This window comes from Lonchura striata, chromosome Z (genome assembly GCF_050655825.1).
Source record: "Lonchura striata isolate lonStrDom1 chromosome Z, ASM5065582v1, whole genome shotgun sequence".
Lineage (NCBI taxonomy): Eukaryota > Metazoa > Chordata > Aves > Passeriformes > Estrildidae > Lonchura > Lonchura striata.
In genome coordinates, this window is record NC_140740.1 from 86780670 (window position 1) to 86804474 (window position 23805).

Sequence of the window (23805 nt, forward strand, 5' to 3'; positions counted from 1 at the left end):
GTTGTGCTTCTCAGGAGTCACTCTGCACCTTCCAGCGTTGCTGCTCTGATTCCAAAGCCCGGGATCTCAGAATTGTGGGATGGGGCAGCCTGGAAGGGAGCGGGCGCCTCTGCGGGGCAACCTTCCACCAGAGCAGGCTGCTTCCAGCCCTGCCCAGCCTGGCACTCCTCGGGCACCCCTTTCCCTTTGCAAGCCTGAATCCCTCTGTGGAGGAGTGCTTGGAGCTTCAGGGCAGCGTGGGCTGGTGCCAGAGGGATCTGGAGTGATTCCAGACCCAGGGAATACTTCCCTTGCTCACAGTGTTTAGGTGGCTGAGGAACTGGAATGTTTTGCATCCTGAGTCATCAAACGAGCATCAGCTGGGCTGTGGATTTGGATTTGGGATTGAGGCATGTCTCCCCTCCCTGGCAGTGTCCGAGGCCGGGCTTGGACCACCCTGCAGTGGGTGGGAGGTGTCCCTGCCCATGGCAGGCAGTGGCATGAGATGGCTTTAAGGTCTCTCCCAGCCCAAGCCGTTCTGGGATACCAGGATTCTAGAAAATCCCATTTTGGCTGCTTAATCCCCAGCTGCATCTGGGGCCTAGCTTTCTAAAAATGGAAATTAATATTAAAAGTCGTTCCTTAACACATGTTTATTTTCTAATTTATAGAATGTACCTATTACACTCTCCAGACACATGTGCTTGATTATAATGATTATCATATGTATTTTCCAAGGCACTCATCACCATAATATCAAATGTCATTAGAGAAATTAGGGAAGAGCAGCAGCATTCCTTCCAAGGAAAAGCCAGTTTCCTCCTTTCCCACCACAGCAGTGAGAGCTCAGAAGCTCAGCTGATTTTCTGCCACTTTTGTTTCAGCTCAACACAAAACAGCCAAATCCCGGGGGGAAACGTGCAGCGTGCACCTGAAGCCAAAAGCTCAGTGAAATCCCATGTCAAAATGTCCTGGAACTGTGCGGGGAAACGCTCTCCAAAATGGGGGTTGGCCACCGAGCCCTGCTTTTCCTCCCCATCCCGGCCAGCACAGGCACTCCCAGCACACCCTGGTTACAGGCAGGAGCGAGGGAGGAGGAAAACACAAACACCAGCAGATCCTGAGCTCAGGCCTGGGTCACAAAGCCCGACTCGAGTCCTGCTTGCTGCTCCCAGGGGCGCTTTTTTTAACTCATTTAAAGACTTCCTGCTGAGAATTGCGATTTCTGGAGCAAAACCCGATTTCAGGCCTTGGGGAGGAGATCAGCGAGGTGCCAGGGGATTTACACGATGCTCCACGTGTCTTCCCAGAGGTGGGAGAAGCGGGTCTGGATTGCTTTAGGACAGCCCGGGGCTTTTCTTTCAATATTTACTTCTTTAGGCTCCAGCAGAGGAGGGAAACAGCTGGAGATGACACAGACATCCCACGATTCCAGACCTAGCCGGTTTATCTGGAAGACACGTGTTGGCTTTCAAGGCTGTGTGTATCCAAGAGCAGCGAGGGGGCTGCTCCGGGTTGGGAGGCTCCAAGCTCCTCCAGAAGGGGCCAGGAAGAGCAGGGCACGGTGTGATCCACACACTCGGAGCACAGGAAGGTGCTGCTGCACGTGTCATTCCCTCTCTGTATCGTAACTAATTAAAAAGAAGCATTGCTCTTCCGCGGCGGAGTCATCTTCGCTCATCCCCAGGTTTTCAGCCCAGCTTCCAGCAGCTCCTGGGGATTGAAGGTCTCGGCTTTGGCCGCTGCTCAGCAGAAGAGTCCCTTAAATCCAGTCTGTGTCGCGGGGGTGAAGCAGCAGCAGCAGGGAGCTGCCTTTGGATTGCTGACTCCGACTAAATCCTTGGGTTTTTTCTTCCTTTGCGTCATTTCTGTGATTATTTTTGTGCTTCATATGCTCAAAAATCCCTGGGGAATAGGGGAAAAAAAAAAAATCTCTTTTTTTTTTTTTTTCATATTTTTGCTTTGCAAGTCACTTTGCAAAGAAGCACTTTGGTGTCTTCAGAAGGTTTGAAACCCACCTGTTTCCTGGGAAGAGGGACAGAGCCCGGTGGATCCCAGTGGGAACTTTAGGGGAAATGAAATACATTGGCCCCACACCTGGGAAGAGGGATTTAGAGCAGGATTTTCGGTCTCAAAGCAAAGATTTATTTTGCTTGTAGAAAGAGAGCTGGGAGAACAGAGTGTTCCTCCTGCTCTGGCAGGGATTCCACTCTGCCTCCATGCATCCCGGGCATGCCAGCAGTGCTCCAGGGAAGGACTTACCTTGGAAAAGAAGGACCAGAGCAGGGGGAAAGGGACCGGTGGGGCTTGGGAGGACACTTGAAACACCTCTAAGGTCACTTGGATAATCTAATCCTACTCAGGATGATATCTAGCTCCGGCAGGAACTCTTGGAAGGCTTTAAACAACATCCATCTTCATTATTTCCCACCCTCGTGTCTGTATGATTGATTCCTGCTAAATTTGGTTTAATTGCTCAGAAGGTCTTAAGGAATGACATTTGGAGAGAGCCAAATGGGATGTCTGAGCTCCCCCTGCTGCTCCGCCGCACGCAGCCACCCAGCACCCAGCGCTCCGCAGAGAGCACCGGCAGCGCCTCCTGCACCGGGAGCAGCGGGTGCCACCTTCCGCTCCCCCAGGGTGCTCCAAACTCCATCCAAGCTGGCCTTGGGCACTGCCGGGGATCCACAGCTTCTCTGGGCTCCCTGTGGGATTTCCAGCGAGGGATTTCCTCCCAAAATCCCATCTAACCCCGCTGTCCTGCACGGAGGCGAGGGGAGAGGGAAGGGAAAGCTGGAAGTAAAGCCATACTTGTGCCCCAAAGATCAATAACCAGGAAGAAAGCCCCGGCAGCAAATCCGACATTAACTACTCGTTATTTACACTCTGCCATCGCCACGAGCCGGTGCGTGGCCACAAAAGCTGCGGCAAGATCCCCATTTCCAAGCAGAGTTTTAATTATTTGTAAAAGCCTTCAATTGTTCACCAGATAATGTCATGGATTGGTCCTCCCAGTGTGAAGTGCAACCGTCCAGAACCCCCACAGTATTATAAATAGGCTTCGGAGCCGGGATTGATTGATGTTTGGCATAAAATCTATTCCTCGGAGCATGTGTATTCCTTCTGTTCACCAGTTTCATACAAATATACTTGGGCTGATTTTTTTATTCAAATCTCCAATTTATGTCGGGTTTCGACTGTTAAATATTTAAAGGCTTTTTCATCTTTTTTTTCCGTATTCCTCTTTTCCGCGCAAGGTAGGGAAATCTTGTGCCGAACGCAAACAAGACTCAGAGATTTAGCGCGTTCCTGGGGGGGAGAGAAAAGCTTTATTAATTATATTGAGACTCAAATAATAGTCTTCCCTGACACTAATGTTCCATCAGTTCCAACCACAAGGATCCTGTGGGATAGCTTTAGAGCCCTTCTCGGGATCGAGATTACGGCATTTATGGCTCCGTAGAAGGAGGAATTTAATCAACGGCGCTCGGAGTTTGGAGAGATGGTCGGAGCCGGGGCGGCGGTGAGGGATGAGAGCTGCAGGCACCAGGAGCTGCTCCAGGGGAGTGCTGACACTGAATCTGAGTGCCTGTTGGGAATCCCACCCCCCACGGTTGGGAATTCCCTCCGCTCGCTCCGGGGTCCTGCCTGGAAATCCCTCCTTGCTCCACCTGGGCTGCCTCCGACAGGCGCGCTCTGCCAGGAGCGTCTCTTCCAAGGGTTTACTGAAGTTTTCACTCATCAAACCAATGCTCGGAAATAACTTTATTGCGGAATTCTTCTGACATCGGGACTTTATTCCGTCCGCCCTTTTTCCCCCCGTGGATTTCGCTCTCCTCACCCTGGTGGCTGTGATTAATTCATTTATTCATGCTTTTGCAAGAGTGGGAGTCAGGAGGCCAGACCCAATTATGTCTTATTTATTATTTTGTGTATTAGAGTAAAATCCGGAGACACGGGTGAAACAATGGATGTACATTCCTCCTCCCACTGGAAATTCTAATTCCTGGTAAAAAACCCACGCTTGAGCACCCAAACGGCCCTGAACTGATGTGGGGGTGCCTGTGGGGTTGGTGAGGGAAGGGAATAAAGAGATCACAGGGCAGGAATGAGCAGGAATGTTAGGAAGGAAATCAGGCTGCAAGATCTCAAAGTCTCACCAAAAACCTGCTTTTGCACTCAGATAATTCACCTGTATTTTAGAAGTGCTGTGAACTCCACCAGGTTCCCTTTTATTGGATATCAGATTTCCAATAGGTTTCTGGCTCCCAGTTTGTTCCCTGGCTAAACTGGGTGCCCCATTTGGTGCCCCAGTCACCGATACAATTGAATTGTACCTGTCGTGATTTCCCAGGATCTGTTTCTGGCTGTGAAACCTGCACAAGGTCAGGCACCAGAGCCAGGAGAAAGGGATGTTCCAGTGCTCAGTGGAAGCTTCAACTAGGAATTAATTTATCTCTGGTAGCACTTGACAAAGCTCAGCTCCTGATGCCTCAGCCTTTATAGTCACATCTGTTAGTTTAGAGCATTTATTGGAGGAGCCTTGACAAAGACAAAAACAGATGATGGAAATCTCATCTGTCAAAACTGTTATTAAAGCTGGGAACAGTGTGAGGTTTGGTTTAAATTGAAAGCATCATTTATATTTTATCCAACGTTTTGCAAACAATAACACCGGGGAAGGATTTGGGGGGCCCAAGTGGGAAATGGGAAAGGGGAAACGGGGAATGAGGAATGGAAACAGGGAATGGGAAACGGGGAATGGGGAATGGGAAACAGGGAATGGGAAATGGGAAAGGCAGGCTCTTGGCTGCCCCTGTGGGAGCTTCCTGCAGAGAATCCCAAATGCTGTGGGATGGAGGGGCCTTAAAGGCCATCTCGTTCCAAGCAGGAACTCCCCACCAGAGCAGGTTGCTCCAGGCCCATCCAAGCTGGCCCTGGCACAGGGTGCCCAGAGCAGCTCTGGCTGCCCCCTGGATCCCTGGCAGTGCCCCAGGCCGGGCTGGACAGCGCTTGGAGCAGCCTGGGACAGTGGATTTGGGATTTTTGCCATCCCAAATGCCATCCTTCCTGCAGGACTGCCAAGTGGGGTTTCCGTGAGTCAGAGCAAGGTTCACAGAACAAGCTTTACATGGCAGAGAACGAAGCAGAGCCCATTTCCAAAGGCAGCAATTGACTCCGTGGAGCAGCCGAATCCCTGGGCTGCCGTTGCAAGCACTGATGGCTGAATTAAACTAATGATGGGGAGATCTCTGAGGAGTCAGCCTGGCAAGTGGGAATGGTGTTTTCCAAACATTCAGCATTAACCTAACTCTGCTCCAGTGAAGTAAAACCCTGGCTGAGTTCGGTGGGAGCGGAGCTCAGATTCCCTGTCAGCCCTTCCCGAGTCTTGTGCCCTCAGATATTCCAAAAACCTGACATCCAACTGTTCCTAGGGGCTTCCCTTGTTTTGTTTTCCATTAACTACACAGGGGCTTCCATTGGAATGGTTTATCTAACCTTATTCCAAGCTTGGGAATTTATATTCAAAATACTTCCAGGTCCAAGGTGCTCTGGTACAACTGGAAATTAGATTTTTTTTCCACAATTTAGATCTTATAATTTTCTTTGTTCCTGCCTGATGCAGTAATTTGGGGTTGTTACAGTAGCTCTTTATGGGTTTGTGGGATCTGTGGGATTTGGGATATCTGACATTTCCTGGGGATACAGGTACAAATGTATCCCATCCCTCTCCATCCCTGGAATGTTCTGGGCCAGGCTGGGCGGGGCTCGGGGCAGCCTGGGATCCTGGAAGGTGTCGCTGCCCGTGGAATGAAAGGCTCCTTAAGGTCCCTTCCCACCCAAAGCGTTCTGGGGTCCCGTGATTCTCCAAAGGCATGGTGGCCATGGAAGCAGCTTGGAGGACTGGCAGCGCCGTATTTCAGCTGGATTTGGGGTGCCAGGCAGCGAGAGGCCAGCAGCATGCCCACAGTCCTGGCCCAGGACATGGAGACAGGAGCATGGGAGCATGGCAGGCAGGCACCTCTGCTGCCCTGGCACTTCCCAGGAGGCACCTCTGCTGCCCTGGCACTTCCCAAGGAGGCACCTCTGCTGCCCTGGCACTTCCCAGGAGGCACCTCTGCTGCCCTGGCACTTCCCGGGAGGCATCTCTGCTGCCCTGGCACTTCCCGGGAAGCACCTCTGCTGCCCTGGCACTTCCCGGGAGGCACCTCTGCTGCCCTGGCACTTCCCGGGAGGCACCTCTGCTGCCCTGGCACTTCCCAGGAGGCACCTCTGCTGCCCTGGCACTTCCCGAGGAGGCACCTCTGCTGCCCTGGCACTTCCCGGGAAGCACCTCTGCTGCCCTGGCACTTCCCGAGGAGGCACCTCTGCTGCCCTGGCACTTCCCAGGAGGCATCTCTGCTGCCCTGGCACTTCCCGGGAAGCACCTCTGCTGCCCTGGCACTTCCCAGGAGGCACCTCTGCTGCCCTGGCACTTCCCAGGAGGCACCTCTGCTGCCCTGGCACTTCCCGAGGAGGCATCTCTGCTGCCCTGGCACTTCCCGGGAGGCACCTCTGCTGCCCTGGCACTTCCGGGAAGCACCTCTGCTGCCCTGGCACTTCCCAGGAGGCACCTCTGCTGCCCTGGCACTTCCCAGGAAGCATCTCTGCTGCCCTGGCACTTCCGGGAAGCATCTCTGCTGCCCTGGCACTTCCCGAGGAGGCATCTCTGCTGCCCTGGCACTTCCCAGGAGGCACCTCTGCTGCCCTGGCACTTCCCAGGAAGCATCTCTGCTGCCCTGGCACTTCCCGAGGAGGCACCTCTGCTGCCCTGGCACTTCCCAAGGAGGCACCTCTGCTGCCCTGGCACTTCCCGAGGAGGCACCTCTGCTGCCCTGGCACTTCCCAAGGAGGCACCTCTGCTGCCCTGGCACTTCCCAGGAAGCACCTCTGCTGCCCTGGCACTTCCCAAGGAGGCACCTCTGCTGCCCTGGCACTTCCCGGGAGGTGAGCACGGCCTGCGGCAGGGTGAGCTCCGGGCTCTATTTTGGGAAGCAGCACGTCCCTGCCTGCCAGGCACTACCTTGCCTATCCCTAAATCCCATCCAACTTCAACGCTCAACTTCGGAATTGCTTGGGATGGGCTCTGGCTGCCTCCTACTCGTGCCTTTCTATCCTTAGCAGGATTCACAGGCTTTCAGCTCCCTCACACTTCTCGCTCTCTAATCTTAGCGCCGCTGCCAGCTTTAGAGAGGCTTCGAGCTCCAGGGTCTCTCACTTGTGTGCAGGCTCTTTCTGGGACACAGCCAAGTAGGTGAAAAACTCGGGAAGGGGGAAGGGGAGAGCTGGGGCTGCTCTCAGATGTTGCAGGCTGGAGCTGAACCTGCCTCGGGATCTGCTGTGGTTTTCTGTGCTGCTTTCCTGAGGTGCTCAAAAGGGTTTGGTCAGGGGGAGGTGGCAGCTCCTGCCTCGGTGGCTGTGGAGCACCTGGAGTTGTGACCCTCGCCCTGGGGGGATTTGCGGCGCGCGTTGGACACGGATCCACTGGAGCACATTCCCTGTGTTTGGAGCTGGCTCCGTGCTGCTGGCTTGGCTGATTCCATAAGCCACAAGCTGCTCCTCTGTCAAGTGTCTCCTGCTTTGTCTCTATTTGCTCCCAAGGGTGTCTGTGGAGGTTGGATCAACTTTCCAGAGCGAAACAGCTCTTCCCCAAATAAAGCCTTCCAAGATGCTGCTGTGCCACATGTTCCCACAGAGCCACGGAGGGGGAAGCCATTCCTGCATCTCTCCTGTTGCCCTGAGGAGCTGCGGCTGCCAGAGGAACTGTGGCTGCCCCACTCCTGGAACTGTTCAAGGCCAGGCTGGGATGGTGGAAAGGTGCTCCTCTGATGGCAGGGATGGAGCGAGAAGTTCCTTAAGGTCCCTGCCAGCCCAGCTGCCCTCTGCCCGCAGTTGGCAATCCCACCCGGAGACGGGTGCAGGCAGGGTGGCACCGGCACTGCCACCCTCACCAAAGGCCAGGGCAGCTTCCCTGCAGCCAGCCGAGCTCTGTGCTGCAGTTGTTTGCTGTATCCTGAATTCCCACATAGCCTTGTTCCCATGGCTGGGATGACGTTTGCCCGGCATGATTCATGCTGGCAGTTCCTGCCTGGAGCTGCATCCAGGAGTTTTATTTTGGGATGAATACCTACCCGGAGGATGGAGATGCAGGGAAAACACTCCTGTGCCAACTGCAAAGGCAGCAGCACTTTGGCCTTCCTGGAGCCAAAGGAGTGGTCGGGCCTGGGACAGGTGGAATTTCTGCTGGGGCTGGCCAGCCCACAGATCTAGCCCTGTTTTTACACCCAGAGGAGGCTGGAAGCTGCAACTCTGACCAAATAAATGCTGTAAGAGCTCTGCCTCTCCAAAATAAACTAATCCAGTGGTTTCCTTGGTGGATAGTCAGAGTCAGCCCTCAGGAGCTTCCTGTGGTGCAGGCAAACGTTGTTCCTGCTTTTCCAGAGAAGAAAACCAGGACGTGGTGCCAGTTCTGAAATCCATGTCCTGCCTTTCAGTCTTTAACTGAAGTTCTTAAAGATGGGATGATCCATTGGGATGGAAGCTCTGCTCCCTACTGAAACTCAGGATACATACAGAGTGGCGTGGCTGGAGACACCAGGCACTCACAGGGAACAGTGCACAGTGTTTTGTAATCATATTCCAAAGGATAAATCCCAGCAAACAGAAATAAAATATTTCATTGTTCATTTCCCCATCTCAATAACAGGTGGGAATTAAATTAAAGCAATAACAAATTAACTTGGTTGTGTTTAGCAGGAGCTCAACTGCTCCTAAACTCCACGGCCTGGGAGGAAATGCCTTGTTCAGCCTCATTTTTGGGGTATTTTGGAAGAATAAAATCCCCCTGGAATATTTATTGATGTGAAATGTGCAGCTCTGTGCTTGTTGAAAGAGCCACTGTGAACTGGCGTTTGCAGAGCAGTCCGAGCTCTGCGAGCAGAGCTGGAGCAAGTGGAATATTTGCCTGGCTTTGGCAAGGAGGAATATTGTAAAGAATTCCGGGAGTGGAATTCGACTCCCGATTTTCCTGGGCTGGGTGGCACCCGGCCCTTGTGGGGCTGTTTTCTTTGGCCTGGCTGCTTGTGTTATGTAATGGTTCTTTTTGCTAATTAAGCAGCGAGGCCAGGCTGGAATTAGCAGGGAGGAAGTCGGGGTAATGGAAAAGAGGGAGCGCAGACCCTGCTGGGTTACATCATCCCCTTCCTGCCAAGAAACTGCCTCTGCTGAGGGCAGGAGAGCTGGGAGGGAAGCCAGAGGTCTCTTACTGCTGGCCATCGTAGGGACCCTCCTTGGGACACTGTGCATGCATGGCAGCACCCATGCATGGCTCGGAGGGGCACCCCAAAGCTCATCCGGTGCCATCCAGGCTCCGAACCCTGGCCAGCCTGGCCTGGGATCCAGGGGCAGCCACAGCTTCCCCGGGAGCCCTTCCACCCTCTGCCTTAAATCCAGTGAAATCCTCCTTTCCTGAGGGTTCAAACGCTGCGCTGCCCCAGCCCAACGCCCTGCTGGCAGAGCTGAGGCCCAGGGGAGGAGGATGCAGTGGCTGGGAGGAAGGCCCGGCCTCCTTCTCCTCTACCTGTGCTTCTGTACCTGTGTTTTCCCATGGGCAGCCCCTCAGGTGAGCACGGGAGCGAGTGTTACTGTTTATTAGGCACATACATTCCATAATTACTTGGCAAATAGGATCATTATATCTGGAGTTACGGAGCACTTCAAACATTAATTGCCACCTAACTTGCAGATTTCAGCTCTGATACACAAACCTAATCATCACTCATTAAATATTAAAGAAGAGAGCACTGCAAATATATTAAATTACAGCAGATCACTGATTAAACCAAATCCTTGGGAATTCCTAAAAGCCTCCCGAGGCACTGGGATTCGCTTCCCAAGTGACCGTTGGGAATGTAGGCTCCAAACACAACGGAACGGCTGGATGGAAGTGCAGAATCCCTGACTGATTTGGGTTTAAGTGACCCTAAATGCCATCCTGCTCCTCCAGGGACACCTCCAGTAGCCCGACTTGCTGCAAACCCTGGCCCAGCCGGGGCACTGGAGCCACCCCAGCTGCTGTGTGCTGCTGCCAGTTTGGGTGAGCCCTGACTCAGAGCCCACTTCCCTAAAACTTGACAGGAGTTTTCCCTCCCGCCCTCTCCCTGCCACCCGGTGACACCGAGCAGCTTTCCCTGCCGGAGGAGACGGCAGCGACACCCACGGGGCACTGCCAGGAGAACTTGGCACCGGGGCTCCGCAGCTGCCGAAGCCGCAATCAGAGGAATCAGAGGAGCGGGCCGTGCCAGCTGCTGCCCCGCTCCCGTCCCTCTGCCAGGGCACACAGCGAGGGCAAGGAGAGGGAAGCAGCGCAAAGGGGGCCGGGGGCCAGGCCCTTCCCCCTCGGAGTGCCCTGCTGCTTTGCCAAGGCTGCCGGTGGCATGAGTGCAGCGGGCACTGCGCAGCGGCAGCGTTACGGAGCGCGGGCACCTGCTTTGAGCGGGCTGGGAGGGCACAGTGACCACTGGAATGGGTCAGAACGGGCAAACCTGCCAGCAGCTACTTGCTCGCTGCCTTTCCTGGTTGCCCTGCAGCTTTTTGGGCATGGATTTTGGCATGGGCAAACGCAGAAGGGAAATAGCTAGAGGGAAAGGATGTGTCCGGCCACCTCCCCTGATGCTCTGCAATCGCATTCCCAAAGTTTCTGCCCAAAAAACAGCCTGAAAGGACTTGGAGAGGTCCCCCAGCCCACCCTCATTCCCAGCTCCATATCGGTTCGTGTCCAGGCCCTCGTGCAACACATGGACAATGACCATCATTTCATGGAGAGCTTCATTATGGGGAGCAGAGCTGCTCATTTCCTGGTTTCATCTTGACTATTTCGAGGAAATTCCAGGGTCCACCTGATTTTCCACTCTTTTTCATCCTTTTTTAGCCTGGCTTTGAACAGCTTCTCTGGGAAACCTGGGCCAGTGCCTCAGAAATCTTTGTGTTCGAGCTTTCTGTTGATCCTTCACCATTTCCTTCCCAAAAAATGCCCCCGCCAATGACTTTGCCATGTGAAGTTACACTGGGATTGGGAATCAGGAGTGCTGGCTGGGATCTGTGGGATGGGATTGGGATTTCTGGCATGGGATTGGGATGTCTGGGATGGGGCTGGGATCTGTGGGATGGGATTGGGATTTCTGGCATGGGGCTGGGATCTGTGGGGATGGGATTGGGATCTGTGGGTTTTTAGGGGTCAGGGCTGGATGGGAGCTTTGGGTGCTCAGAGCCCAAGGGATGGAGCTGCCAGAGCTGTTCCAACCCCACCAATCCTGGGTATTCCCAGCTGAGCCACATGGACAGGCTCTCCAGCTCCTCGCTGCCATCCCTGCTTCATTTTCCTTCTGCCTGCTGGGCTCGGCTGCCTTGGGAGCCTTTCCATGGGATTAACATTTCCCAAATAGCCACGGGAAGTTTCTCCCCACTGGGATCCCAGAGATCCAGTTTGGATCTGCACGCTGCACACCCTGAGTCTCCCACCGGGCCCTCTCCCAGCCCGGGACTGGGATTAGTTGATCTTTCCTAATATTTGCAGTAGGAACAGCATTTCACCGAGATTAACAAATTTATTGGCAGCTTTGGAAGTTTGTAAATGAAGGGAAAGGCTTGGGAAAAGGGGACTGGGGATGATACACAGGGAAATGTAGTTGGGAGAATTTATCCTCTTCATTAAAAGCCACTAAGACCTTCATCTCTGGTATTTAATGTACCAAATTCAATATTCTCAACAGAGTTTGCATATAACAAATAGCAATATCATCTTTTGAAAGAAAGGAAGGGAGGAGGGAAAGTTTGAGCTAAGCCACACACATTAATAGCTTCTCCCCCTTCCCAAATCCAACCTCTGGGAAATGTTTGCCAGGGAAGAACAAACTCCTTGCAAGAGCTGAAGGATTTTCTCCCCATGTAAGCCGTGTTTTCTTTCCACACAGAACCACAGCATGATTTGGGTTGGAAGGGGCCGTAAAGATCATCTCCTTCCAACACCTGAATCAGGATTTCTGGGAAGGAGAAATGAAGAATCCTTTAGAAAAGCTCTGTTGCCCTTAACTGAGAGTTTTGAAAACCCTGAGGCTATAAATGAGGGAAAAGCTTGAATAATAAAACCCACAGCACCTAAAATTGAATTAACTTGAGCGGGTCAATACTTTTGTGCTGCTGGATGCTGGAAACCAGGGAGGAAGGGGAAAAGAGAGATTTGGCATTATGTCCTTCCCATTCAGCTGCTTCAAAAAGCTGGAAAAAATCCCCACACAGGGCCCCCTAAACAGAAACATCCCGAGCAGGGTGACACCCAGAGCAGGGTGACACCCAGAGCAGGGTGACACCCAGAGGAGGGTGCCATCCTGAGCAGGGTGACACCCAGAGGAGGGTGAACCCAAGGAGGGTGACACCCAGAGGAGGGTGAACCCAGGGAGGGTGCCATCCCGAGCAGGGTGACACCCAGAGGAGGGTGAACCCAGGGAGGGTGCCATCCCGAGCAGGGTGACACCCAGAGGAGGGTGAACCCAGGGAGGGTGCCATCCCGAGCAGGGTGACACCCAGACCAGGGTGACACCCAGAGGAGGGTGAACCCAAGGAGGGTGCCATCCCGAGCAGGGTGACACCCAGAGGAGGTTGAACCCAAGGAGGGTGCCACCCAGAGCAGGGTGCCATCCCGAGCAGGGTGACACCCAAAGGAGGGTGAACCCAAGGAGGGTGAACCCAGGGAGGGTGCCATCCCGAGCAGGGTGCCATCCCGAGCAGGGTGACACCCAGAGGAGGGTGAACCCAAGGAGGGTGCCATCCCGAGCAGGGTGACACCCAGAGCAGGGTGACACCCAGAGCAGGGTGCCATCCCGAGCAGGGTGACACCCAGAGCAGGGTGCCATCTCGAGCAGGGTGACACCCAGAGCAGGGTGCCATCCCGAGCAGGGTGACACCCAGAGCAGGGTGCCATCCCGAGCAGGGTGCCATCCCGAGCAGGGTGACACCCATCCCGAGCAGGGTGCCATCCCGAGCAGGGTGCCACGGCGGCCCCAGGCGCTGGCAGCGCGGTGCCAGCGGCGCGGGCTCGGGAGCGGGGCATGCTAACCAAGATATACACGGGATGTCAAAGCTCGGCTGCACACATCTCAGCCAATCACTCCCAAATAAATTAACCATGGCACTGCCTAATAGGATCCACCTGCTTTCTTCCCTCACCCGTTCCAGCCCCTACCTGAACCCCCCTTTGATTAAATGTCAAAAGCTTGCCTCGCGCCTGCAGATTGCACCGAAGGCGGATAACAGAAAGGTTCCTCCTGTGACTCCATAAAACTGAAATAAATTCCACTGGCATCTTGTAAATTTTTATTTTCTACAATGACTGCAGGCCCCATCTGCGACCCAGCTGTTATTAGAAGGGAAAGCGTTGGCCCTTCTGCATTACAAAACAGCATAGAACAGTAATTGCCAGTGGAAGAGATTAAGTGTAGACACTAAAAATGTTTACTCGCAATGAATATGCATAACGATGGGTAGGAAACAGCCCTGGAAGATTAAAAAGAGAGAAGGGTTTGTTTACAAGGCTGGGAAAAAAAAAAAGAGGGGAATGTCAGTTGGCCCCAAGCCTGAAATAGGAACGAAAAACCTTTGGGCAAGGCATTAGGGAGAAAAACAGATGGTTTGTGAACCTTTTATTAGATAGAAAAATCATTAATCAAGCCCAGGCTGGAAATGGCAGGGTTTTGGGTAGTTCAGAGCCGAATTTCTTTTTTCTTAAAGCGACAGCTCAGCTCTCCCGGCGCTCCGGCAACCCTGGGAGCAACATCCCGCTCCGGCTCTCCGTGCTCCCACCGCGCTGCCTGCCGAGGAAATCCCTCAGTAGGGTTTCACATTTCAGCACCTGTTTCGTCCTGCTGGAAAAAAAAAAAAATACAAGACGAGGAGGAGGAGAAAGGGGGGAAGAAGCGCAGCCTGGGTTCTTTTTTTTTCGTGGTCCTTCCGATTCGCGGCTGAGAGCGGAGATGAGGGAGAAATTTTAGGGAATACGACATTCCGCAGGCAGCTTTAGGAATCAAAAAGCCATTCGGCAGCTTCAGGGGGGGGACAACCCCCGCCTCCAGCAGCTCCTGCTCCCCCTGAGCTTGGGGCTGAAACGCCCCAAGAATTCATTTGGCTGGGTAAAAATAACATTGAGGGGACGGGGAGAGGTGAGCCCTGTCCTGGTTGGTGGTGGTGGGTTTGTGCCATAGGATGTCACCGCTCCACGCTGGCTGTGTTCCCTCGGGTGGCTCCTCATTCCCGAGCACGGAATTCCTCGGGCACAGGGGGCACCTCGGGGTGCCCGGGGTGACGCCGAGGGTCGCGGTGGATGGCGCAGGGACACCCGGAGCTGTCCCTGCGGTGTCCTCAGGGCATCCCGCGTCCTTGGTCGTCAGCATGGGCAAAGAATTCCTCAGCTGGGGGCTTTTAGGAGGGACAGGAGGTACAAGAAATCCGACTTAAATTGTCCAATTTCAGCTGGCTCTCAGTAGCTTGGATTGAGAGCAGTGGCAGAGGATGGCTCTCGCCTTCTGATGGTGCTGCTGGTGTTAGAAACGGGCCAGAAATACCCAGATTGCCATGGAATTATTACCTGGGGTTTGTTTACAGCATCGAGATCTCCTGTTTGGGCTGGGAGTGGTTGAGAAATGAAAAAAAAAAAACCGCAAAGCTGGAAAGCTCTCTCAAAACATGGAAGTCAATAAGACAACATTAGGAACGAGCCACAACATTTTTAACGGCAAACTCAGACCCCCGAAATAAAGCCAAAAACCTTCTTTGGGGAATAAAAGGGAACAGCTTCTTCCTCCAATGTCTTTTGTACCACAGAGGAGCTGCCCACACATTTCCTAATTCTCCGACTAATAGCTGGGGGATGAACTTCCTAAAACATATGAGCTCCATCAGAGCCGAGGGAGGGAGGGAAAAGGGAGGGGAAGGGGGAGAAGGGAGCGGGGGGAAGTACAAACTGATCTTTGTAAGAAAGAGTAGCTGGGATTGCAAGGCTTGCATATGTTACAGCACATCATTAATAACAGTGATCAAAAGCACGGGAACATCTCGGCAGCTGCAGCGAATTATTGGAGAAATTGGAATTTTCAAATGAGCTCACACTTCAGGGAAAAAAAGGAGGGGAAAAAAAAAAAAAAAAACAAAAAAAACCCCGAGGGCACCGGGGTCAGGTCACTCTGCAGAGCCTGGGGATAATCCCGAGAGGGCTGGAGGAAAACCAAATTTAGGAGAAAAGCAGGCTGCAAAGCCCAGACGTGCTTAGAGGGACTGCGCCGGAGCGCCGGCAGAATCCCGGTGGCATTCGGGTGCGGTATCCCCGGCGAGCGGGGTGCCCGGCAGCATGGCAGCATCCCACCCTGGCTCTGTGGCGAGGGCACCGCGGGCCTGGCCCGCCGGGAGCCCTTCCCCAGGCTGGCACGGCCCTTTCCGCAGGGAACTCGGACTCGCCGAAGCCTCTGGAATTAATTGGCCGCTTTGCCCACGGCCGGGACTGGCGCGGAGGCAGCAGCGAGCGGCGGCGCTCAGCAGGAGCCGAAGGTGACGCGAGGCAACTCTTTAAAGATCGAGGTTTGATGTGGAAATAAAAGCCTCCCTTTCCTTTGCCGGGCACGTTTTTCCAATTGCGAGCTGCTCCGAGCGCTCGGCTTCCACATCTGGCCGCGCTGCCGTGCAGTAAAAGCGCAGGTGTCGGGCCTTTAAAGGAACCCTTCCACCGCAGCTCCCGGCCGGGCCGCGGCGGCGCGGGGGTTAAACGGCAGAACCCTCCGTGCTCTCCCATCTGCCGGCAGGCCCGGAACCCATTTGGAAATGAATTTTTTCTCCCCCGCCTCTCCGAAGGCAGCGCGGCGCCGGCATGAAGTATGTATGGCCATCCTGCCCGTGCTCATTCCGTAATTATCATGGCGTTAGGTCGGTAAATAATGTTGACACACGGTTCCCGAACAGCTGGAGAGTGTCCGACACCCGTGCCAGCCCAGCTCAGCTCCTCAGGAGCGTGGGTGGGGGGGACATTCTGCTCGCCCTAAAAGCAGAGCCCCACGGCTCTGATCTGAGAGTGGGGCGAGGCGTTCATGAATCAGACAAGGTTTGCAGATTAATCTAATTAGACCTCGTTTTGTCTCAGGTGAAAGCCGCGCTGTTCCACTCACCGCCCGGCCCGGCGCACGCGGCTCCGCGTCGCAGTCGGCATCAATGACTTTGTCATTCCCTGACAAATTCCAGCGGGGATGTCTCGCTCAGGCACGACAGCGGGATGACTCCTGGCATGCCCGGCCTCGGGTGTTCGGGACGGGGATCCCTCGGGGAAGGGCACGGAAAGGGCAAAGCGCTGCATTGCAGCTCTGAGAAGAGGCTTTGTTTTAGGAATTGAGGTGAATTCACTTCTGGAATGAAAGTTTGCTGGAAAATGCAAAATGACCCATCCTGCCGCAGGCCCTGGAGCTGCTTCTTGACAGTGGGGATGGCCCTTCCCAACACAGGGACCCCTGCCTGTCCCAGGAGCATGGCTGGGATTGCAGCACTCAACTCCATTACTCCGCTGGTTATTCATTCCAGGGGGAAAGGAGATGATGCTTCCCAGTGAATAAGTTCTAGTTTGAGCCAGAAAAAACAGCTGGATCCTTTGGAGTACTCACTGGATTAAAGGACAAACCTGGGTATTTAACTGACGAGGCAAAAAAAAACCGTTAATCCTGCTTGTGGGATAGGGAGGGAAAAAGCTGCTGGGAAAAAGGCCTGCCTTCCGTTTGCTGCTCCTTGCTGTGGAGGTAAATCCCAGGCAATGGGAATATTGCGAGGCCCATAATCTTATTTACATTCGGAGCATGACTCCAGCTCCCAGAACATTGCAGACATCTGTCAGACAAACAGACACGACTCGGCAAAGATATTTCAAATGCTCTTCCCTTAAAAGCTAGGAAGCTGGTTGGGGATTTTGGCAGGATAGCTGGGATCTGACATGTCTTTTTTTCCGGCTTTTTTTCCCATTTGTTCTCTTCTTTTCCCCCCCCCAAAGCAGATGATTTCTTTGGCTTCCTACGAGCAAGCTTAAGGAATTGGGTTTGCTGAAGTATTTGTTATGAAAATTGAAGTGCTAACTCCTGGCCTGAGCTAATTTGTCAGGAATTTTCACTTGGAAGGCTCTCCTCTGCCCCTGCCATGCGCCTTCAGGTGTATTTTAAGGAACTTTCTCGCTTAGAAATAAAAATAACCTGACTCGGGTCACTCATGTAGCAGCAAACAAACCCATTGTAGACGTTCCTGTTTCACCTGAGGGGCACACGAAGCATTGCAGGGATAAAACCCCGGGGCCAGGATTTCCTAAAGACACTCAGGACTTCCTAAAGACAACCAGCATTCCCTAAAGACAATCAGCATTTTCCTAAAGATAACCAGGAGCTCCTGCTCCCAGCCTCTTTTCGGCTGCTCGACACAATATTGCTGCATAATTTGGAGTGTCTCCTCTGCGGGTTTTTTGGATGCGAGACTTAGCAACAGGGAAAGGTGCTAAAGAGAGACAAAACTTGTGGGGGTGGCTGGAGATTAGCCATTTGGAATCCTCTCCTTTGCTTTTGTGCCACAAAGCTGCCTGCCTGTTCCCACTCGGTGCCCGCCATCCCATTGTCCTCGCTGCCACCTCGCCGTGCCCAGCCCGGCCTTCTCCTGGCACAGTCCTGCGGCATCTTCCCCTGGGACACTGGTGGAATTGTTGAGGCTGGGAAAGAGCTTTAAGAACATCAACCAGCCGTGTCCTCACCTGGCACACCCCCGTGGTTTCTGAGCGTTCCAGGGATGGGAAGTCCACCACGCAGAGCTACAGACCTTTTCCATGGTGGGCTTTTGCTAAAATCCATCCTAGAGCTCCGCTGGCACGGCCTGAACCTCGGTGACGAGGTGATCCCACCTTTTCTGTCTCACATCCCTTTTCCCAACCCTGTGAAGCCCGAGCTGCTCGCAGGGAGCGCCGTTCAGCATTCCCCACATTCCCAAAACCGGGTATGGAGAAAGGCACGAGCAGCCAACGGAAATCATGGATTGACGATATTGAAATTCCAGCTTACCTCCGATTAGCTGGCTTCCCAATATTTGAACAGAAGACCGTTTTAATGCAATTACAAACGCATTTTCGGCGCTGGAATTCTGTGCATAATTAGCTCCCTATTAAAGTATTTATGGAGCCCTTTTTCCATCCGAAACAGCGAAAGCCGGAGCATTTTATTCCTTACTGTTACAATAATTAACTATGCAAGGAGAACAGCATATTAATAGAGCATAATTTGTTTACATTGAAAAGAAAATTGTGCTAGATTAGCATAGCAAAAGACTATTTCCAGATCCAGGCAGGAATGGTCGGGGCCTAATAGCAATTTTCAGTGTCGTTAAGGAATATTATTAATAAAGTAATACGGTGTAATTCCCTTTGCCCCTGCCATATTTCACAATGTCCTTAATTACGGCTAATTCCGGCGGGACTCGTTTGGGGGTTATTAAGCCGGAGACACGGGAATCTTCAATACAACCTTTGGTAATGAGGAGGCTGGAAAGTTGCTGGGAATCGGGAATGCCGAGGAGAACGTGGGGATGCAGGGAAGAGAATCCTGGGAGAACCAGGACTGGCTGGACACGCTGGCTCTGGGGCACGGCAGTGCCAGGGCCAGCGGGCACACAGAGGAACGTGAGCTGCAGAGAGCCCAGCTCTGGGGCACGGCAGTGCCAGGGCCAGCGGGCACACAGAGGCCCTCCATCCATCATCCCTTTCCCAAATCAGCTTTTCCCCCTGCGGGATTCCGAGGCCATTTCTCTCCCTCATCTCTTGTTCCGTGTCTCTGGGAACGAGCAAGGTGTTCCTGCAGCGCAGTTTTGGTTTTTTTTGGGCAGAGCTTGGCACCCGTTTCTGTCTGGCACGACACAGCGCAGGCTGTCGGGAGGTTGGATGTGGGATGCCTGGAAGAACACGCATTCAAATGACTCCTGTGCTTTAGGGTTTCTTTGGATGGGGAGACAAACACTGTAAACTGCTTTTTCTTGGGATTATTCCTGCCCAGCCCCATCAAACACCCCCAGGAATCCTCCTGGGTGTCCAGTGTGTGCTCACACAGCTGGCCACACTTCCACCATCCCCCAGAAACCCAGCAGGACGAGGGGCTGGGAAGACATTCCATATTTATTGCCAAGAGCATTTTCCAATCCTTTCCCTGCTCCTGGGAGCATCTGTGGGTGCAGCACTCCAAGTTGGGGTTCCCCCCCCCCCATTTTGCCCCTCCCTCCTGTGAAAAGGTGCCCCTGGCCGTGGCTCTGTCCTTCCCAAAGGGCATTTTCCAAAGGCTCGGGAACGTGGGCGCTGTCACGTGGCAGCAGCTCCGCATCCCTCCAGATGGAGATTTTTGAATTCCCCAAACCAGGCAGGATTACCAATCCACAATTAAATGCAGGTTGGAATCATTTATCCCAAAATCCCAGCCCCATCTGGGGTGTGCCAACCCCCCCAAACAGCAACAATAAAGCCTCTGTCTCCTTGCAGGATGTTTGTCATCTTTTGATGCCGTGCCAGCAAAACCACGGAATTGTGGGAGAGCAAACCTCCCAAACTGATCCCTGCTCTGCACAGCAAGTGCGTTCCAGAAAGATCCGTGCTCCAAAAGGGACAGGGCAGGAAGTTCAGCTCGCTGGGGAAAAACAGGTAAATAAACTTCAAACAGCAGCAGCAGCTGCAGCAGCCCAGGAGTTCCTTCTTACAGGGATTTGGAATGAAATGGAAAAGTGGGCTAAAATGGAAAATGCTAACATTTGAAATGCTGCATCCGTACTGAGAAACAACATGGTGTTGCACTCCAGCCCCAGGGGATGACAGCCCCGCTGTCCCAGCAGAATTCCCTGCTGCTGGCCAGGGTGGGAATCACTCCTTTCAGAGCTGCCCCTTGCCCTCCCTCCCAGGCAGATCCCCACACAAAATGCCTGCTGTTGCATCCCAGGGAAAGGTGAGGCTCCCTGGCACCCTCTCCGTGCCACATGTCCTCGGTTGGGCTGCCAGAATCCCCCGGGGGGGTGACAGCCGCTCCTGGCACAACCCTCAGTCCTGGAAAAAATCCCTTCCCAGTGCCTGGGAATGCATCCCTCAGCCGGGAATCCCGGGTGCTCTCCCCTGGGTCTGTCCTGTACCATCCCACCATCTGGAGCTGCCCCCAGATAAACCCAGGACTCTGGGATGGCACAGAGCACACGAGAGGTCTTGGAAAACCACTTCTCCTGGGCAGGAGGAGGGAAGCGCTGAGAATCTCAGGAAGCCATAAATTAGAGTTAGGAGCTCACACATGAGCTGCAATCATTTAATGCTGCTGATGGATGAGCCCTTCCCTTATTTACCGACGCTCCCTGATTGCTCCTCGGACTCCTTTAATTACTGGGCTCCCCCAAATTCAATTACCCACCCCAGCAGATCTTCGGGGCCATGGAACTGTAAATAAAAGAGAGCCAATTAATAAAGTGCTTAGCCCAGCAGAGCTAAATCAAACCTGGGAAGTCGCTCGGGAAGATCCCGCGGGATCAGGGCTGGGAGAGCTCAGGTGGTGCTGGGATGGTTCCAGCCACAGCCCTTACTGGGGTTACTGGTTGTGGGTTTCTGCTTGCAAAAACTACTAAGGACAACAGGGCAATATGGGAAGGAACGTTTGCACCTGAAGCCAGGCATGTTTCATCCCCAATATTTGGTGTTTTCACCTCGCTCTGTCAACAAACTTTGCCGTAATTGAAAAGTCAGGAGTTGTTCCACAAATATTTCTGTTGGTACATTTCTTATCCTCTCTGGAAATACACAGCCAGAGGCTGTAGATGAATAAATCCCATGGGACAGGATGTGATTCCAAAAGGAAACCTGGATACAACGTTTTAAAATGGGAGTAACACGTTTTCTGTCAGAGTTGCATTGACGCAAAGGACAACATTTTATATCACAGCGGGGAAATACAATCCCAAATTCCTGGATAATGCCACACAAGCAGGGACTTGGGCAAACTTGGGAGAGTGAAGGATGGGAATGTTTGCAGGACAAACCTGAGCAGGGAATTAGGCTGAGGTTTGCCAGGGTGAGACCTCAGCACTGCACTGCCCTCGTTCCCTCTGCTGCTCATCCAGGTGCCCAAATCCCTGAACTCCCCTTGCAGCAGCATCCAAGGGAATGGGGTTGGACAGTCTGGGTGCCTTTCCATACTTCCCTTCATTAATGGCCCAATCCCAGGCAGGGACCTCATCCCTTGCTGCAGCCCAGCGGAGCAGCTTCATTAGCAGAGGAACTTCATTAACAGCCCAAAAGGGGGTGACCCCAAGGCTGTGACAGGAACACAGCTGGAGCCCTCGGGGCTCAGTCAGCAAGGCAGGGGACACGGAGATGGATGAAGGCACGTTGCAGAGGGCTCGCTGTTCCAGCAGGCATTCCAGCTGGACACTCGGGAAGGATGAGGCTCCAGATCCCCCAGGAAAACCTTCCCTGGGAAGCACCTTAAGGATCAGCTCAGGCTGATCCTTCCCCTCTCCAGGTGCTCCCAGCCCCACATCCAAGGACAGCCAGGGGTGGGGTTTGTGGCACAATTTTCTTTGTGTTTCCATCAAAACCGTTCCAGATGGTGCTGCAGAGGAATTCCCACCCGGACCAGGTGCGCCGTAGTCTGGATTTGTTTTGCAGCATAGAGGGGAAAACTTGTTGCAGGCAACTCCAAATGAAGGATTTCTTGACAAAAAGTGAAATTATGAAGGTGCTGGCTGGCTGGAAAAAGGAATTAAAGCTTATTTACACTGGAAAAAGGAGGAATTAGTGCAGTTCAATCCCTGTGCCAGGCCAGGAGTGAGGGATGAGGAGAAATAGAGACAAGAGGGATTTATTATTAAATTAAAATCACTTAATTAGTGCAAATGTTAAATATGCACTTTTCTGGCATTTCAGAGATGTTTTTCCCTCAAATTGCAATGAATTGTCCACTTGGAATTCCCCCTCCTCCAGCAGCAGGTAAATGTCAGCCCTAAATTAAAGTTAACTGGGATCTGCTCCACCTCGGAAAAAAAAAAAAAAAAGATTTAATTAGAATCAATAAAGCACCTTTTATTGGAGTTTTCCAAACACAGGGAACCTGAAACCTTGGGAGCTTTTCACAGCCCGGGGTCAAAGGGGAGCACCTGGATGAGGAAGGCCCGGGAGCGGGATGAAATCCAGCAGGGCCTGATTCAGCCCAGATGAGCCACCTTTGCTCTTGCTGGGAGGTAAAAAAAGCTGCCAACTCCATCCCTATTTTTAGCTGCAGTCAGAAGGGATGAGCAGCCCTGCAATTCCCAAATCCATCAGTGCTGCAAGTGCTCAGGGCAGGCCTTGGGGCAGAGGTTGCTGCAAAGCCAGCCCAACCCCGAGCCCAGTGCAGGATTCCATGTTCCAGCACTCTGCTCCCTTTTCCAAACCCATTTCCCTGAGCCCCACACCCCCAGGCAGCAGGATGGGGAATGCACTTCACATCCCTAAAGCAGAGAGCAGAGGCTGGCAGTGTCAGATTGCTGGGAATTAGTTGTAATTTGATTAGGAATCTCCCAGCAGGCTGCCCGAGCACACAGAGATCAGGGGGAATTAATGCCGTGATCAATTAGATCGGGATTGTTCGGCCGGCGGCGAGCAATACCACGGGCTGGGATTTTCTGGGAGTTCTTCCCTTAATCCTCTTGTTCTGCACTTCCTTAGGAGGAGACACAAAAGCTCCTAAATGAGGACAAGGCGATATTGCACGTCGGGGAAAAATCCCGCTGCGGATTATGGAGACATCCGAGGGCGGGGGATTCTCCTGCAGCTCAGCCCAGGGGAGGGAGCAGATCCCAAATTCCTCCCACAGCCCCACCGAAAGCTCGTTGTGTGGCCTCATCCCTCTGGGATTCCAGATTATTGCAGTGCAATTCAATTGAGTTTCTGTGTTTGAGTCAGATGGTTTTACATTTTCAACTGAATTCCCCTTGCCGGGTAGAAATCCATAAACTCACAGCATTTCCAGGTAGACATCCATAAACTCACAACACTACCAGGTAGAAATCCATAAACTCACAGCATTTACAGGTAGATATCCATAAACTCACAGCATTTCCAGGTAGACATCCATAAACTCACAACACTTCCAGGTAGAAATCCATCAACTCACAGCATTTCCAGGTAGAAATCCATAAACTCACAGCATTTCCAGGTAGACATCCATAAACTCACAGCATTTCCAGGTAGACATCCATAAACTCACAGCATTTCCAGGTAGAAAACTTTCCCTAGTGCCACACATCCCGATCCCACTGATGGCCAGGCTGAATCCGCACTGGGATCATCCCAAATCCCAGCAGTGAAAATCCTACCCAGGGATTATAAATGAACCTGGAGCTGCTTTAAACTGGGGAAAGGGGAGCAGCTGGAACCCCCCTTTTTGCACGAGTGGCTCTGGCAGGAAGGGGAGGGATTTTACCCGGGATTTATCCTGCCTTCTTCCCGTTGGCAGGACCGGGTCAGGAGCTCATCCCGACTTCACAGATGGATCCCCGGGATCTGCTGCACGGCCCGGGAAAGGCGGGGCTGGAACCGAGGTAAGAAGGCACGGCAAGGTGGGAATTGTCTGCAATGTCCTACACAGAAATCCATAAATAATTCATAGCCCTTCATTATTCCATGAGTCATTCCAGCCGGGCCAAGAGCAGGCGAGGAATTTCCCTCCCAGCCACTACACG

The 23805-nt window shown here is 53.1% G+C and overlaps 1 protein-coding gene and 1 long non-coding RNA gene across 5 annotated transcripts in view; one reads left to right on the plus strand and one right to left on the minus strand.

Moving 5' to 3' along the window:
- LOC146763926 (uncharacterized) overlaps positions 1-23805 on the plus strand; it is a 76407-nt gene that overhangs the window by 7882 nt on the left and 44720 nt on the right. Inside the window, exons 1-3 of one of the 4 annotated variants that reach the window (XM_085566781.1) lie at positions 13936-15612; positions 19595-19753; positions 23580-23664. In XM_085566781.1, the coding sequence (XP_085422907.1) occupies positions 19613-19753; positions 23580-23664 (226 nt within the window). In that variant the 5' untranslated portion in view covers positions 13936-15612; positions 19595-19612. Of the gene's footprint in view, positions 1-13935; positions 15613-19190; positions 19754-23579; positions 23665-23805 lie in introns of those variants that run through there. The other 3 variants (XM_085566782.1, XM_085566779.1, XR_014951351.1) reach the window with 3 other exon arrangements.
- LOC146763927 (uncharacterized) lies at positions 13701-18938 on the minus strand. The gene is made up of 2 exons (XR_014951357.1): positions 16224-18938; positions 13701-13937 (listed from the first exon to the last, which is right to left on the minus strand). It is a non-coding gene; the product is annotated as an uncharacterized LOC146763927 (long non-coding RNA).